Source organism: Blastomyces dermatitidis (genome assembly GCF_000003525.1).
Source record: "Blastomyces dermatitidis ER-3 genomic scaffold supercont1.3, whole genome shotgun sequence".
NCBI lineage: Eukaryota > Fungi > Ascomycota > Eurotiomycetes > Onygenales > Ajellomycetaceae > Blastomyces > Blastomyces dermatitidis.
The window spans coordinates 673,972-690,148 of NW_025544776.1; the positions used below are offsets into that span (position 1 = coordinate 673,972).

At 48.1% G+C, this 16,177-nt stretch overlaps 5 protein-coding genes across 5 annotated transcripts; 1 reads left to right on the forward strand and 4 right to left on the reverse strand.

The window, feature by feature from the left end:
• Positions 1 to 49: 49 nt before the first annotated feature.
• On the reverse strand, positions 50 to 1,101 carry BDCG_02525 (uncharacterized protein; the record flags this gene model as incomplete). Its single annotated transcript, XM_045418064.1, has 3 exons — positions 50 to 321; positions 440 to 820; positions 958 to 1,101. 3 exons carry the CDS (start codon positions 1,099 to 1,101, stop codon positions 118 to 120), a joined length of 729 nt encoding a protein of 242 aa, XP_045274734.1. The 3' UTR covers positions 50 to 117.
• A 1,395-nt stretch (positions 1,102 to 2,496) lies between these two features.
• BDCG_02526 (HbrB protein) lies at positions 2,497 to 5,987 on the reverse strand. Its single transcript, XM_045418065.1, has one exon. The coding sequence runs from the start codon at positions 5,678 to 5,680 to the stop codon at positions 3,152 to 3,154; it is 2,529 nt and encodes an 842-aa protein (XP_045274735.1). The 5' UTR covers positions 5,681 to 5,987; the 3' UTR covers positions 2,497 to 3,151.
• A 159-nt stretch (positions 5,988 to 6,146) lies between these two features.
• Positions 6,147 to 9,607, reverse strand: BDCG_02527 (ankyrin repeat protein; the record flags this gene model as incomplete). The annotated part of the gene is made up of 2 exons (XM_045418066.1): positions 6,147 to 9,090; positions 9,156 to 9,607. 2 exons carry the CDS (start codon positions 9,605 to 9,607, stop codon positions 6,147 to 6,149), a joined length of 3,396 nt encoding a protein of 1,131 aa, XP_045274736.1.
• Positions 9,608 to 9,955: 348 nt separating this feature from the next.
• On the forward strand, positions 9,956 to 12,399 carry BDCG_02528 (uncharacterized protein). Its single transcript, XM_045418067.1, has one exon. The coding sequence runs from the start codon at positions 10,426 to 10,428 to the stop codon at positions 10,783 to 10,785; it is 360 nt and encodes a 119-aa protein (XP_045274737.1). The 5' UTR covers positions 9,956 to 10,425; the 3' UTR covers positions 10,786 to 12,399.
• On the reverse strand, positions 11,254 to 14,769 carry BDCG_02529 (6-phosphofructo-2-kinase/fructose-2,6-bisphosphatase; the record flags this gene model as incomplete). The annotated part of the gene is made up of 5 exons (XM_045418068.1): positions 11,254 to 11,323; positions 11,420 to 11,908; positions 11,983 to 12,091; positions 12,166 to 13,071; positions 13,131 to 14,769. 5 exons carry the CDS (start codon positions 14,767 to 14,769, stop codon positions 11,254 to 11,256), a joined length of 3,213 nt encoding a protein of 1,070 aa, XP_045274738.1.
• Between the last annotated feature and the right edge of the window lie 1,408 nt (positions 14,770 to 16,177).

Below are 16,177 nucleotides of genomic sequence, written 5' to 3' on the forward strand. Positions count from 1 at the left end.
AAAAGGAAAGAAAAAAAGAAAAAGGACAGGAAAGCCAAGCACGTTCAAACTTCGGTTCCATCACCAGACCCATTCCACGGACTGAAGAAATGTTGGAGAGATGCCGTCTTGTGACAGTTATGAGGAGTCCTCCGCGTCATTAACCTTCTGCCCGATTTCCATTCTGGACAAGTTCTTGCTCAATATCTTGAACCGCTTCTGCACAGCGGCAGGCGGATACTTTTTCCCACCAGCAGCGCCAATGGCCTCAGAAACACTACGCCATTTGTCGTTTTCGAATTTCTCCTCGATCTCCTGCTTAAAGCGGAGCAGGAGCTCCTCCTATATAATGCCCCAATAAGTAATGAGAAATATTATATTTTGCTATCGGTTGCAACCATTTTGCAACACTCAAAACAAATATAATTAAGGAAGGGGTCGAAGGAGTTGGAACACATACATCCTCCGGCGTGAAATCGATAAAGTTGGCCTTGATACGAGCATAGCGAGTACAGAGAGTACTCCCTCCAACCTTCTCCCCGGTAATATCTTCCCAGGCCTGGCGGATCTCAGCCCAGGATCTGTTCTCCTCATCCTTCATGCGAAGCAGCATTTTGTCTTCGGGACTTGCATTCTCGTATGAGGTAGGCATAGCGCGCGCTCCAACTTTCGGCTTCTCTCCAGATGCGGCCCCTCTGCCTCCCTTGCCTGGAGTGCGTTGTTTCTTGGTTGGAGATTCATCTTGACCCTCCTCGCCGTCACCACTGTTGGTCTTTTTAGCACCTGCTTTTCGCGCACGTTTGCGTGGTGTAGCTGCAGTATTCCCATTTGCTTTGGTTTCCTAGAGGAGAGATGGGGGGGAGGGGGGTTAGCGAGGCTATTCGCGAAACTGAAACATGAAGACATGGAGATTTGGAACCCAGGTACTCTGTGCTACTGGTGTGATTGGGGTGTTGCATTTTGTTATGTAAAACTTACATTTTCACCGTTGCCGTTTGCTGGGTTACCATTTTCGGGGTCCTGTTGTTTGATTCCCTCCGCGGTGTCACCGATGGTTTCGGCACCAGAAGTATCTTCGAACTTCATTTTCTCAACCTTATTGAGGGGGGTGAAATCAGACATTGTGCGTCGTCTGGCAAAATGAGTGCTTCGACTACAGAAACAGTAGAAGCTATCTCAAGAAAGCTTTATGAGTTATTGTGGTGGATGTCAGTGAGATTGAAGGGTTGTTGTGGTTGTTGAGGGTTCCTGATGAAGGAGAAAGAAAAGAGAATCTAACCGATAACGAAGTTATGAGGATCAAGGAGCAGCTTGGCTTCGAGCTTTGACAATCAGTCCAGCGATGTATTGTTGTGGTTGGGACAATGCAGTGAGTGTGGGAGGTAAAAGAAAGCAAGAGAAGAGCAAGATTCAAAAAGAGTTGACAATGAAGAAGATGGAGAGAGGTGAAGAAAGAGGAAGAGAGTTAGAAAGAAAGGAGAGATGAGTGGATTCTGTTGGATGTCAGTCTCACCCTGTTAAGAACAGAGCATGACCTGCCTTCAGCTCTCACTTGCTTGCTAAGTGTTTTGGATAATAAACTCTCCACTGCACTTTAATTGTGTGGTAGCTGTTAATATGCTCTGTGCACAAGCAATTGCAGCTGAGATCTTGATATTTCTGAGATGTAACACAACATCTTCCCACCACCAGCTGCTTCAGTGTTGATGTAGACAGCAGTCTCTCACTTACAATGAAGCTCTCAAAACTGAAAAGCAACAAAACTACAGAATTTCTCTATAGAAGTGGAATATGTGAGGAAAGCAAGAAAAAAAGACTTCGTGTCCAGCTGAAATGATTTTCTGCAAGTGCTCCTGGTTCATTATCAGTTCCATTACATCTACCTCTCATCACAAGCTTTTATTTTCAACACTCGCCTTTTCTCTTCCCAAGCCGCTACTTTCAACAATTCAGTTTCCCCCTTGTTGATCATCAGCCCTTTTCATATATATCACTCCTCCGTCCCTCCCGTCCCTTCTTCCGGTCGTATCCATATAATATCCCTTCCAGTCTTTAAAGCCGTTAGTTAACAAGACCGGACCAGTTGCCCAGTTCTCTGTAGCCGTTTACCTACCTATCGCTATGACCTGCAAACCTCACCTTGATACCCACGAAGGTTATTTACTGATTTACAAGCTTGATAGATGGAGCGTATATAAAGTGGACTAATGCTGTTCGTGATTCGATTCGTTTAGGATACGGGATACTGGTTCTTCTTGAGTGTCTTGAGCAGAACAAGGCTTGTTATGTAGATACGCATACACACCCTTTTCTTTCACCCAAGCTGATTCCATGGTCATTTCACGGCATTGAGGCGAAATTTTGCGGGTACGAGGCACTGGATCCATACATGGCAGGAAGAGACGATATGGTGGTATAGTATATCGATATCATGATTAGCTCCCCCGCGAAGGGATATAAGCCCTAACTAATCCTTATAAATGCCTCATGAAGCGATTATCTGCCTTTTATGTCATTGGAAAAGAAAGGAAAGGAAAGGAAAGACGGCAAAAAGAAAATGGAATGTGCGATTGCTACTGTTAAGAGTAAGTATGGATCTGTGTGTTTATACCGGTCAGCGGCCAAATGATGGCAAAAAGACCTCTCGATCAAACACTCAAGAAAGCTCACGTCAGATAATAACCAGCGGATTAACTGTCAATAAAAGCACATAGTGTATTCATGTCATAAAACACATTAATAGAAATGTAGAAATTGTAAAAAAAGAAAGGTTAGGGAGAAAAAAAAAAAAAAAAAAAGGCGAAGAGGTCGAAGACTACCTGCAAAATTCCAAATAGATGTGAAAAACACCCACGCAGCCCAAGGCAAAGGGTATATAATATATGGCAAATGTCGAATCAACCAGAAGAAAAAAATCATGCACCGCACTCATTGAACAACCCCCATCCCGGCATCCAGATGGCAAAAAATCAAAAACAAAATAGGCGTAGATGCTATTTCCATACACATTGTCATTTCCATCATTCATGGCGCCTTCCGCTTCCGATATCCGTACGCTGCCCGGCAGAACGTACATAAGGAGACCAAAGAAGAAAAAGAAATAAAAAAACAGAAAAAGATAAAAAAGAAAAAAGGTATTCCCCAACGTCTACTGCACACAGTTCCCCCCATCTCATAGCTTGCCACCATCGTCACTCTCGTTATCAGTAGGGGTAAAGCTAGTCGAGGTATCGTCACTATCCTTCCGCGGTACTACAGGGCGGATCTTAGTACCCACAAAACCTCGACGGTCCCGGCCCGTCCGTCCCCGGCCAAGCCAGTTGTGCTTGAGCGCCTTGCTGAGAGTTTCTATCTTCTTCTGCGCGTCGTCCTCTGTCTGCACGCTGGCTAGCACGCTGATGCATTGGAGCATGCGGCCAACGGTTTCGGTGATGAGATGAGATGTGTCTGCGGAATTGGATGTAGTGCGCGAGGGGAACGCTTGCAGGGTTGGATTGAGTATGGAGTTTTGCGGTGGGGACATGGATGTAAATGATGATGGGGTGACGTATTCGGGGTTAGAGGTGTTGGATGCAGCGCGACTGCGGGACATGGAGGCGGCGATGGAGTCAGAGGAGAAACTACCAGCGGTAGTGTTGAGGAGGGTGGAAGATTGGGAGTTGTAACTTCCAAACCCGGAGTCGAGTGCTGATGCGGTGCTTGGACGGCTGTTCGGGGTCGTGCTGAGCGCGCTGACATTCACATGGATACTTTCAAGGCTGAGGCGCGAGAATGTTGCTTTCAAAATTTCATAGCGGGGGAGGATGACATTGTCGCGGAAGGAGATGAGGACGATGGTGCGAACATCGAGCTCATCACCCATGGATCTATTCGAGGCTTCGCCGTTGGGTAGTGCGCCCCAAAACTCTTTCGCTTCACGAGAAGTCATGATTGAGCCGCGGCCTTTAAACTCTAGGTCTAGAGGTAGAAAGACAGCTTGGATGAAAGGAAGTACCCCGCCGAACACCAATAGCCACATCTGGACGAGATGCGGAACAACGCGTTCGTCAGGGACGGAATGAAGTGAGTGGCTTAAGGAACTAAAGCCCGTTTGTAGCAGGTCACGCAAATCTTCCACGATAACAGAGGGGATATGTTTTCGCACGCATCGTTGTATATGGATCGAAACAAGTTTGTTTAGATCCTCTAGAGCAATGCGAACATCTTCTCCTTCGAATAGGACCAAAAGCTTCGCCTTTAAAAAGTCCCATGCATCTTCCGGAGCCATGTTGTGAAGCCCGAACCCTTGCAAAGTTTCTTTTAAAGATGACTCTCCGCCGTATACACTCGGAGCTGTGTTTCCAAGTGAAATGGGACCGCTATGAACAGACGAAGAACTAGCTCCAACTGCTCCATTAGTCACCCGATCATCCATGTCTCGATGTCCAATATCGTGAGCAGCGGCGGCAGAGGCTTTTTCTTCCTTCTTTTTCTCTCGTAGAGCCCGACCTCCGTGTCGTAGGTCGAGCCCACTTTTCGATTTGGCGAAGGACGCTGTCGACGGAGATTGAGGAGTGAAGGAGTAGAGTGACTGAGGAGCGCTAGGATCTAAAGGTTTCGAATTACTTGATGCAGAGGAAAGTGGTAGATTGAAATGGTCATCTTTGTCCTTTAATTTTAGCTTTTGCCGTGATAAAAAGTGATGTTTATGTGTCTTGTCTTTCTCCCTATCCTTCTCCCTTTCACCTGTGGCTGGTCGGTCTGCAAGCACTACCGTAGTTGCAGAGGAATTTGCTAGGTTGTACATCGAGGAGCTGGCAGAAGTGGAAGATTCGTTAAGGCTTGTCGTAGAGGCATTCACCATTCGTGACAAGCCACTGGGGCCTGGAAGGGGAAGATGATTGTTTGGGGATGGTGTAGACTTGTGTTTGTCCCCATCCTTGTCTCTTGATAGGCCAATATGTTTCGGTTTTGAAAAAATCTTCATCTTAGACTTCTCCCCCTTTTGCTTATGCCCACTCTCATGGTCGACATTCGTTGACGAGGGCGCGAAGCCCGGAGTTCGGGGAAATGCAACGTTCGCAGCAGTTTTTGCTGCGAGGACACGGCCTCCAACCACCCCATTCGAGTATTGCTGGTGTCCTGGGGAAACCTGATGGGAATGATCTTTGGAACCTTTTTTGGCTACATTATCCTGAGGTACCTTGCTTGGTTGCGACCGGTTCCGCAAGTGATGTGAACTTGCCTGGTGTTGCATAGCAGCTTGGGCAGCTATTTGAGAGGCGGATAAGTTCGTCATAGTAACGGGAGTTTGTTCGGATAATGAGGCGGTGGGAAGAGATGGTTCAAAAAACCCCTGTGAGTGCTGACGAGGTCTGTGTTTTTGGAGTTCCTGAGGCGGAGGCAGAGGTAGCGCTTTATGGGCTAAGGGATTGTTTGGTGGCATCTGAGGCGCTGACGGACGCGAAAAATTTGGGAGAGAAGCGTTGCTGTTATTGGTGCTTGCTGACGGTATTCGAGGGCTAGACACCTGAGGTTTCACACGGTATAGGGCGCGCTTGGGTCTGCTGAGGGAGGTGACATTGGAGGAAGTCGAGGAAGCATCGCTGCTGGAGGAACTTGGCCGTGCAGAATGATCGGTTGCTGCAACGCGATCGGGAGACTCTGGTGGTACAGGAAAGCTCACATCTGCACTGCGTAGAACAGGGCTTCGGTTGCTCATGGTGGGCAGACAGGCGATGCGAAGTCAGTTGGGTTGGTTGCTATGATCGCTCAGGACACTCGCACCCAGACGAGTGATAATAGATGACAGAGAAATAGAGGGAGCATTGGGCCGCGCTCTCATAACACTACTGCACCGTATTCACATATAAGTATCGGCACTTAGCTGGAGGTGTCAGGGCGAGTTCCCGCCCAACTGGCTGGAATGTGGATGGATCTTGGACAGGTGAGGTTGCGACGAGATGATGGACGTCACCAGCAGCACGTGAGAATGACTAAGGATAGTTATGTAGCCCTGAATGGGCAACGGGAAAAGGAGGAAAGTTTACTCAATTGCCGAGCCATTTGATATTATTATTATTACCTCTCTGAATATTATCTCTTTTATAGAGCTTATATAACAAAGTGTGCAGACCAACGAAACATATATATTGCAAGCCCATACAAAAAGTCAAAGTAGATAAATCTCAGGCCTCCAGTTCAAAAATCCGAGGGCGGTTATCGTCATCCAAAACCTCCAACGCCGTGAAAATCGTAGAGAAGGACTGCGTATCTGATGGACAATTATCATGGTCGTCTTCATCGTTATCAATACTGTCCTCGCTACGATCCCTATCCTCCGCATCATCGGGTGGTTGTACAATTTCATCGGGGTTCCCGTTGTTTGGTGGGGTGTTTGTCTCTGCGGTTAGAGGCACAGTCGCCCCGAATAAGGTTACCTTATTAAAGGTAGAGGAGGAGTTATTTCCTCCTGTGCATCCTGCATGTTCCGCATGGTTCGTGCTGGATGACAGTTTTCGTGCTTTGCATCCACCGAAGCCCAATCCTTCCAGGCGCCTTAGTACGATTCTGAGGCACACACTCATGCCTCTGAGGTTAGACTTGCCGCCGTTGATCGGCGGTTCTGGAGACTGTATGTGCGCGGCTGGAGACTTAGGTGGGGTAGTCTCCTGGCTGGCACTTCCTTGCATCCTCCGGCGAGGATCAGGAAGGCCTTGACTAACGGTGGTGGGAAGTTCTATTCGAGATAAAGGACGTCGCATGGAGAGTTGTGGCACTGGCGCATCATACACTAGAGTGGGAGAGATCTCCTGCCGCTCCCATGGGTGTCTAGGTTGGCTTGGTTGGGAGTTAGATCGTATCGCGGAGCAAGTTGAAGGCATCCGCAGCGGAATCTCGGGTTGTGAACGGTCGCCTAGCAACTGGCGATCTTTTACTTGTTGAATGAGGTTTTGTACTTGCTTTCTATTGTCGGGAGATATGGGAGCATCGGGTGTAAATCCTATTCCAATAAGCATGTGGAATAGATGAGTATCCGCAGTTGGGCGATAATATTGAAGTAGAGTTTCGAGCACTTGGGGATGTCCAAAATGGGCCGCATAGAGAATGGGACTCCAGCCCATTTCATCACTTTCCAATGCAGAAGAGCCATTCGCAAGGAAGTGTGAGACCACAGAAACATGGCCCATTCTCGAGGCAATGCAAATCGGCGAATCTTCAACTATACTGCCGGGATAGAGTAGGCGGGATTCTGCACCGAATCGAAGCAACTCTTGCACGATTTCCAGATTGCCTCTTCTGCAAGCAATAGAGAGCGCTCTCCTGCCTGCCGAATCGGAGCTGAGTGCGTCTACTGAAGCACCTTTTTCACATAGCAACCTTGTGATTTCCAGAGAGCCCAGGGAAGCTGCAAGGTGTATTGGACGCTGTTTAATTTTATCGACTTGCGCTTCAATATCGGCTCCAGCCGCCAACAGGAGACGAACAAGGTCAACGTACTGCGCGCAGCAGGCATAATGAAGCGCTGTGAAGCCCTGGTGGCATCGCGCTTCTACTGGTGCATTTTTGCGAAGAAGGAGCTCAACAACAGCGAACTGCTTATTCATAGTAGCTAGATGTAGAGCAGTTCGTCCTTGTAGATTTTGCGAAAACAACGAGGTTTTCTTCTGAAGTAGGAGACCCACAATATCCGAATGACCATTAAATGCTGCCCAGTGTAGGCAATTCATCCCGTGTTGGTCTTTGCTATGAGCCATGGCCTTCGTCCGGAGCAAGAGATTTGTAGTAGAGAAATGGCCATTAGCTGCGGAACAGATCAAGGGAGTCATCTCGTCCACACCAACAACGTTAATATTTGCTTTGTGCTTTATGAGCAACTCTAAAATGGCTACATGGCCCTTTTCGCAAGCATGATGGGTAGCAGTCATCATATTCACATCTTTCGCTTCGATATCAACGCCGTAATAGAGGAGGAGAGATGCAATCTCGTAATCACCATTTTTGGCAGCAATGTGTAACGCTGTCATTTGATCCGTGGCCCGCGTATTAATCTTGCAATTGTAGTCAAGTAGCATCTTCGCTGCGTCGGTGTGGCCGGCATTGGCAGCAACCATAAAGGCAGTTCTGCCATTGGCATCTTTCAGGTCGACCCCAGCATCCTCTTCCAGAAGGAGTTGTAGAATATGCGTATGACCTCTAGACGCTGCTAAATGCAAGGGGGTGGATAATTGTGCATCCTGGGTATCGAGTTTCGCATGATGATAGATAAGCAGGCGAACTATATCGGATTTATTGCAATGTGCAGCGACTGCTAGGGCATTTCGGCCGGTCGTAACATCGCACGTCTCGATGTCCGCCCCAGCATTGATAAAGTTCTCCACCTCGAAAATCGCACCTGATTGAGAGGCTCTCACGATCGCGGGTGTCCTTATGTTGTCCATCGACGTTAGGTCAATGCTAATGTTTGATTCGCTCGCGCGATTTCGCCGGCGCTTTGTTGAGCCAGAAGTTGGCGATATGCTCAGGCTTGAGTTAGAGCGGCTTGAAGTGTTCAATCGCCGCAATGCTGATAGGAGTTTCTCCTTTGTCGACCCTGAAGACCTCCGCCCAAGCGAGGAAGTTGCGGACTTGGAGCGATCGATGCCCTTGTCAGTTTCGGGGGAACGTGACGGGCGGGGTGAGAGAGTATGGCGCTTTAACACATCTTCATGGCACTGCAGAAATTCTGACGGGCGAGCGATGATGCCTTCATCGCCATTTGTAGAATCTAAGAACTTTTGGAGCAGGCTTGGGTTCGTAGATTCAGATGTACCGCTAGCATAGCCTTCATCTGTTCGGGATATTGGAGTTGACGTTGAATTCTGACGATTCGGCACTATGGCTGGCTGCCTAAGGCTCAGCTGATGGTTTCGCATCGCACGTCGATACGGGGCCTCGTTGAGGAGAATTTGATCAAATTCAAACACCGTGTTACCAGTGCACGAGCCCCTAATGCTGCTAGCAGCTTCGTCTGTTCGAGCTCCCACTATGCTGGTCGCCGACCGTAACGTTGCAGTGTCATTTAACACCCTTTTAATGATATCTCGGTTTTCTTGTCTCCGAAGAAGCTCAAGTTGTTCCGAAGATGTGCGACTGGATATGAATATTAGCCGATGGTCACAATTTATTTAGACGTGTTTTCAGAGAGGGCCACATACCAATGACAAGCTTGCAGAAGTAGCTGTAATGCCAGAACCTGGGAATGTAACATCTGACTATGCTCTCTCATCAAATCCTCCTTCCAAACAACTTTTGCCTTGGCTCGCAGGCCCCAGCCTCGATGTGGTGCTTCATTCGACGAGATGGGTGTCAGCTGCGCAACTTCCTCGGACAGTACATCCACAATGGCGATACACCCGTCCAATGCGACATCCAGCCCATCTATGTATTCTGGATGCTTTGGTGTGCAGTTCGAGTTGTACTTGGACAATTCATGAAGATGAGTAATGGCAGCTTTGATTGTCAAGAGTTCCGCGATCAAGGAATTAAGGGTGAGATCCGCGTTACTGAATTTACCATGGAGCGTGGATAAGCTTTGGATTGTTTTTGTAATAAGGGTTGCGATCTGAATAGCACCTCCAGCAACACCAATGGCGGAAACAGGATCCATAGCGGCGATGCAGCTTTGGGTTACTTTATTGCGTAAGGCTCATTGGTCAACAGAAATAATTCAATTTGCGCCCGAATACAATAGGCAGGGGGCTATTGGAGCGCTTTGCGAGTTGGGACAAGAAACAGTATAACTTGTGCAAAAACCTGAGACCAGGCTGATTGTAAGATTTAAACGGGCAACTAATCATCTAATCATTCATGGCGACGGCGATACCAGCCCGTGGAAAAATGGACTGGTTGCCTGGTTTTTATATTCTCGGTGAACCTGTGGCTGTGTCGACCATCCCAACGTTCCTCTTTGTCTCCAGGGCCTGGATTCAGGCTAACCGTCCGTCAGCCTTGGGAGCACGCCATGCATGCATGCATCGTGATGGCTGAGACTGCCACAGCTCTGCCATGTCCTCCTCCTTTGAATTAAAGGAAAAATTTGTTGATGTATTCTTTGAGTGATGCAATGGAAGATACTGAGGGTTGCCGAACGGCCAATATCGCATTTTGGATAGTCAATGGCAAACAATTGCAACAGTGATGCAGAAGTTTCGATCAGATTCAAGACGACGTTGATGTTGACATGTTGAGGCTCTTTCGTCCAAGCGGCTCAAAATGAACTTCACGTGACCAAGACGCCAAGGCTCACGACTTCGGCTGCTCGAGTTGCTTCGATAAGATGGAAGCGATTATGGACTAAAGATAGGTATCGTCTTTCAGTTTAAACATCTTTGGTTCTCTATTCGAACCTTCGAAAGACAGATCCAATTTCATCACAGCCTCTTCGATAAAACCAAACAGCCCGTAACACCCGAGCCGAGCCGTTAAATGGGAAAAGTATCAACGATGGCAGCTCCGCCGAACCCCTCCTCAAGCAACTCCTCCATTCTGCACGCAACATACACTTCCCCAAACAAAACGCACACCTTTGCTCATACCCTTTCAACACCCTTACCTCGGAGTTCGGACAGCTCTGAAACACCCGCAAAGACAGCTTATCTCTCTGAGCTACGCGGGGCCGTGAGCTCACTGCAGACCGAGGTCAACGAGTTCTTAACCACCCGTATGGACGAAGACAACAGTAATAATCGACAGGCATCTGGTGGTGGTTCGGACAAGGCGAAGAATGAAAGAGAGCGGAGAGAGGAGGAGAATTACGGAGAGGAAGTTTTGGACGATGCGGATTGATTTCTTGAGGAAAAGACAGCCTACCCGTTTTCCATCGCGTTACTTGGCAACCTCGCTCTATGGTCGGTCGAGGATCTGCTTTGCTTTGAGCGATCTACCTTCAGTTCCCCCGGCCGTGAGTTTAATTCCTATGGATATTGAGAGTATATATTGCTCATGGCTCATGGATGCATTTGCCATTGACAAAATGCCGGCAACTACACTACCTTTCCTAAAATGAACAACAAAAGAAAGAACAAAGCCGCGGATTATGGGTGAATGGGTATCTAAAACAAGTGCTTGGAATGCTCATGGAAGGGAGAGTGGGCCAGAGAAATACCCGTGCATAAATTGTTAAATGAGAAGTGGAAAGGATAGCAAATGGGAAGAGCCGGGCAGACCAAGAAGAGCAAAATACGTATGAACAATGTATCCGCTTAGATTTATGTGTCTAAAATGGAAAAGGGGTGTCACAGAAAAAGTCGATTTTTATGCGCCCACGTAGGGAGTAGGAGCGGCGTTCCATTTACCAGCACACCCAAGATGGACAACGGTATTGCTATTCGAATAATATGGGTTAGCCAGGGATACCTTCGAAAGAAAACACTGCCCAACGGACTGTAGGGAGGGCCCAGAAACTGAAGAATGAACATACTTTGGGAAAACACTAATAACACTTCCGCCCAACCGTTTGTGGCATACACCACACACCCTTTCCTCGCTAATAGTCACGAACCGATTCCGGCCCTTATTGTTCCCCTTCATGATTTCTTCACCGAGCTGCAAGTCGGCCTGGACAGCTATATTCTGCACCTTGCGTAACGCAGCGACAATCCGGGCTTCATTCCCGACTGAATTGGCCGCCCTCATGCGTCCGCGAAAGTAGAATTCTAGCTCGTGCACGGGGAATGTTTCAGGTATTAGATCAAGGGTGGACCCGGCGGGGAGACGAGAACCGTGTCTGGCAAGGATTTCAATAGCGGGACCGTATTGGGGTTTGTAATTATGTGGTGGGGAGAGGTAAAGGGACAGGAGAGTGTGATAAATGGATGGATGGCCATCTTCGTTGTCTGTGGGTGAGACGCGCTTTGTCGTAGTATCTATTGTCCGAGGTTCTTCAAGCCGGTGAATATAGTTACAATATCTATTCATAGGGTTAACCATAGGGTATAGGATGTCTTCCAAGGGAAAGGATTAACAATGGTATACCACACTTACTCTTCAGCTTTATCTGGACTCTCTAGTTTGAACACATAAATCTCCAGTGCTTGTCTGTGTTGGCCCATCTTGCTAAAAAGAATCGCTCGAGGCTCGAAAAATTCAGGATCTATATCATTCCAGCGCTTAGTTAGCTGGTGGTGTTTAAAGGGCAAGACAGATGTGAAGTAAATAGAAGTTCACCTTCTCTAGGTAGTCGATCTAGCATCCTAGCCGGAGAGTACTGCTCACTGTCCTTTAACATATGCAAGAACTTCTCCCTACAATCCCTCCACTCTTCTTCGTTTTCAAACTCTTGTTGTGCGCTAATTTCTTCCTCTTTCCACCGTTTGAGCCTATCCAAATATAATGAGAGCAACCGCTGATGCAAGTCTGGTGACATTTCATTCAACTCGCCAATGACATGCTCTAGATATCGAATAGCAAGCTTGGCATCGATATTTTGGAGGAATTCTAGGACTCTATCACGCTGCAGTGTTTCCGCATTCTCTGTATCAGCGAGGAATATCTCCATGCCAAGTTCCGGCCGTGTCCGCACAGGCCATTCGGCAAATTCCAAGATTAAATCGATCATTTCTGGCGGGAGATTCTGCAGATAGGTGACAGTGCGTTCGGGGCCTCGGAGCTGTGCGGCGACAGTGTCCTCTTCGTCCGCCTCGGCTTGGCCGAATTTCTGCAGTAGCTCGAGGGCGGGCCGGTGCAACCTTTTGCCAAAGAGGAAGTCGATAAGGTCGTTGTAACGTCCGGTTTCTTCGAGTTTTTCCATCACGACGTCCGGGTCACAGAAGTTGGCGATGCGGAAGAGAGATCCGGCGAGAGATGGCGTTGCAAACATGTGGGCACGGAAGAGAGTCGTATCAACCAACGTAGCTGTCTCGCGGAGTTTCTTCGCGATGTCGTCTGAGGTATCGTCTGGAGATAGGCCTAGTACATTCCTCATTGACTGAGTAAAGTCGTCCGTCTCATTGGTAAGCTGCAATGCTAAAGTCGTAACGGTCCCATCGGGGTTAAGAAATCGTTGTAGCCTCCGCCGGATGTCTGCCAGAAACCCCTGGAGAGCATGGGCAGCGGTTTTTAAATCTTTTCCTTCTACGTGGGTATTAGTATCAAAGTTAAATAAGCCGAGGCAGTGTGGTTGGAAATCATACGTAGCGGCTTGTCCACCGGTTTCATATCAGGAGGCTTTCCACGAATACTACCTGTCTCGCTGGCGTCTTCAGATTTCCCTCTCAAAAATGACCTCACAGACGGTGCATATCCTGCAGGTGATTTGGCTTTTGGCATGCTTTCTGCTGTAGCGTCTACACTGTTAGCTGCAGTGCCATTTGTTTTCTGAGACGTTTGGTCGTCCGCGTCCGATGAATCCTCCTCGCTTTTCTCCTCGTCGAAAGTGGAGAGTGGCCCAGCAATGATTTTGGGATATTTGTGAATGACCATCTCGGGAGAAGCGCATGCCTCCGTAAATAAATCTAACGAATCGCGATACTTCTGCTTGTCAAATAGAGCTTGTGCCTTTTGCAGCTTCGCTTGTCGAAGCCTACCCGGTTTGTCTTTGAGCAAGGCGTCTTCCAGCATGCTGATTAGGCTTATGGCTTCATCTAAATGACCTTCTTCGATAAGTGAGTCGATTTGCGAGTCGTAGTCCAGCGCACCCATTCGCCAGATGGTGCGCTCACTACCAACCAGAAAGCCTTTCCCCGCATGTGCTAGGCTTATTGTTGGTTGTGGTATATGCAGCATGCTTGCTGACGGGAGGGAAATGGATTGAAGTAAAGACAAAGTTTCTGGATTTCGGACTTCCAACGTTCCTTTTGATGGCTCTTGCAAGGCTAAGAGGTATGGATATGAATAACCCACAGCCTCTGGGCCTGTGGTCCAAGGAATCTGCCTCCGTCCCAAGGAGTTGCCGTCAGTATCGATGAAGTGTGTATTGACATCTTTAGCTAACAGAGTTTCCCCATCTCCCAGCCTTGTTGCCAAAGGTTTAGGCGCGGCACCTCCCATGCCAATGTAGCTCATACTCGCGACGCCTACCCCTCCAAGTCGACTTGTCTCTTGTCCACCAGGCCCGCCGATACTTCCCGGCCCAACGATATCCGTTACCTTAGAAGTTTCCACATCAACCATCACATAGGTTGAGTTTAGGCCCGCAACGAGTTTGGTACCAGTCGTCCAGGTTAAAGTCTTAATTCCGCTTGCCAATGTGATCTCCGCCGTGTCGTCTTCCAGTTCCATATCCAGCCACATCCACAGCATCAGTTTCCTCTTAACTGCCACAGCAAGCCGAGATACGATGGACGGCACGCCGGTACAGGGGTCCTTTACGATATTTGATGTAACCGCAAATGCGGACGCCCCTTTAGTCCTCGCTAACAGTTGCTGTAGCTCATAGGTTTGGAGGTCGTGGATAGAAACATATCCGTTCGATAAAGATAATAGAATGCCCGCCTCTTTAATAATGGCTAGCTGCTCTATTTTATACCGTGAAAACTTTTCCTGCTCGCGAAGTAGGTCTGTGGGCTTTACGTTTGGTAGCTCTGCGTTTTGCAAAGCAGCGCCATTCGCATCCACATCCTCTCTTCCGTTCTCTTGCTCCCCTGGTCCATCTGTTTGAGATTCCCCATGCCCATTATGCTCATGATTTAGCTCATTGATACGATATATTCGCAGCGTGCCCGTATTCAATCCAACAAGTAATCGGTCACCGTACGCTAGGAACGACTCGATCCTCGACTTGTCGCGCTGTTTGAGCTGGACGAGAGGGCGGGCCGTGAAGGCTGATAACATGGCCTTTTTACTATAGTTGCTATCGCTAGAGGTAGGAGGAATACGAATGTAGATAGAACCGTTCCGGTGCTGACTACTGCAGCAGATTCCAGTGTGGAAGCTCGGCAGTTGTTCAAGGAAGGTTTGGTTTGGATCGTGAGATTTAGGTCATGTCCCAGCAAGTGTCGTCAGCTTGGAAACCAGTAGCACTGCGCCTTCACGTCCATAGAAACGAATGAGTGTGTCGAGATATGCAGCCTCCCATTCTCAGGAAAGCTTGGATGTTTGCGACGAGACTGTTATGAGCAGTTTGGAGTTGAAGCTGGTTGGAGAGAACATCACGTCATCCGAGCTCCTGCTATATTAGTCAGCACAAACCGTCATGTAGTTAACTGCTACTTTACTCCTACCTTGCTAAGAGCATGGTAAATTGATCGTCTGCCTTAAAGTAATGCGAAGTTTTCTTCCCCGCCATGGATGCTTGGTTGGGATTCAAAACCAAGTTATGCGTGGTTTTAATTTGCCTCACATCAATTTCCCGCCGCGATAGGTCACTGCCGCAGTCATTACATCCACAGGGGGCATTCTCAATGGGTAGGATACACGCCTAACTGGGGATAATCCCGTTTACATATCTACTTAGCTAACTGTTATTCTTCAGACTTGACACTGGCGTCATTGGCCCTGTGACGACCATGCAGCGTTTGGTGCACTTCTGTTTGCCGTTGGCGCTACAGTCGAGGCTGGTGCAAGTGTCCTAGGGGTATTTATATTCAGGCGGCTGATTGCCGAAATTGGACAGGGACTGTTCTTGAGCACCTTAGTCGTGTATGAACCTGCGGCCTTTTCCAAACGGTCCTAATAGCAATGGTAAACTGCCTCATCGAGGGGCAAAAAGTGATATCGCTGACCTTGTTCACCCCAACAGCTACATATGTGAAATCTCTGCAACCAAACATCGCGGGCTGCTCGCTTCTCTCATTCAGCTTTTCATAACATCAGGCCTCGTAATTGGTTGCTTTTCATGCTACGGAACTGTCCGCGTACAGTCCAGCTTTTTCATGGCGATCCCCGATCGCCATGCAGGCTCCGCAGTATCTCTATTCTACCTGCCCGAATCGCCACAGCGAAGCTTACCCGATGAGTACAGTATGCTCCACTGCTCTTCAAAACAAGCCGGATTATTCTCGTCGACAACATCCTTCCTTGCATCAAGCGTATCTGCAGTTCTTCTCTGTGTCGCTTCAATCTCTGCTTTCCTCTACGCCAACGAAATAGGGCGGCGTGCTTCAGCATTGTATGGGGGATCCATGCTCGCCGCCACCATGGCGCTGATTGGCATTCTTTATTTAGTCTTTACGCTTCAAATATTATTCTCCATATATATATTTTCAATTACTTATAGCATGAGTTGAGTATTATGAGAAGG

Bases quoted from the DNA above. Each gene is read 5' to 3' on its own strand.
- BDCG_02526 (XM_045418065.1), bottom strand. From the start codon at position 5,680: ATGAGCAACCGAAGCCCTGTTCTACGCAGTGCAGATGTGAGCTTTCCT.
- BDCG_02528 (XM_045418067.1), top strand. From the start codon at position 10,426: ATGGGAAAAGTATCAACGATGGCAGCTCCGCCGAACCCCTCCTCAAGC.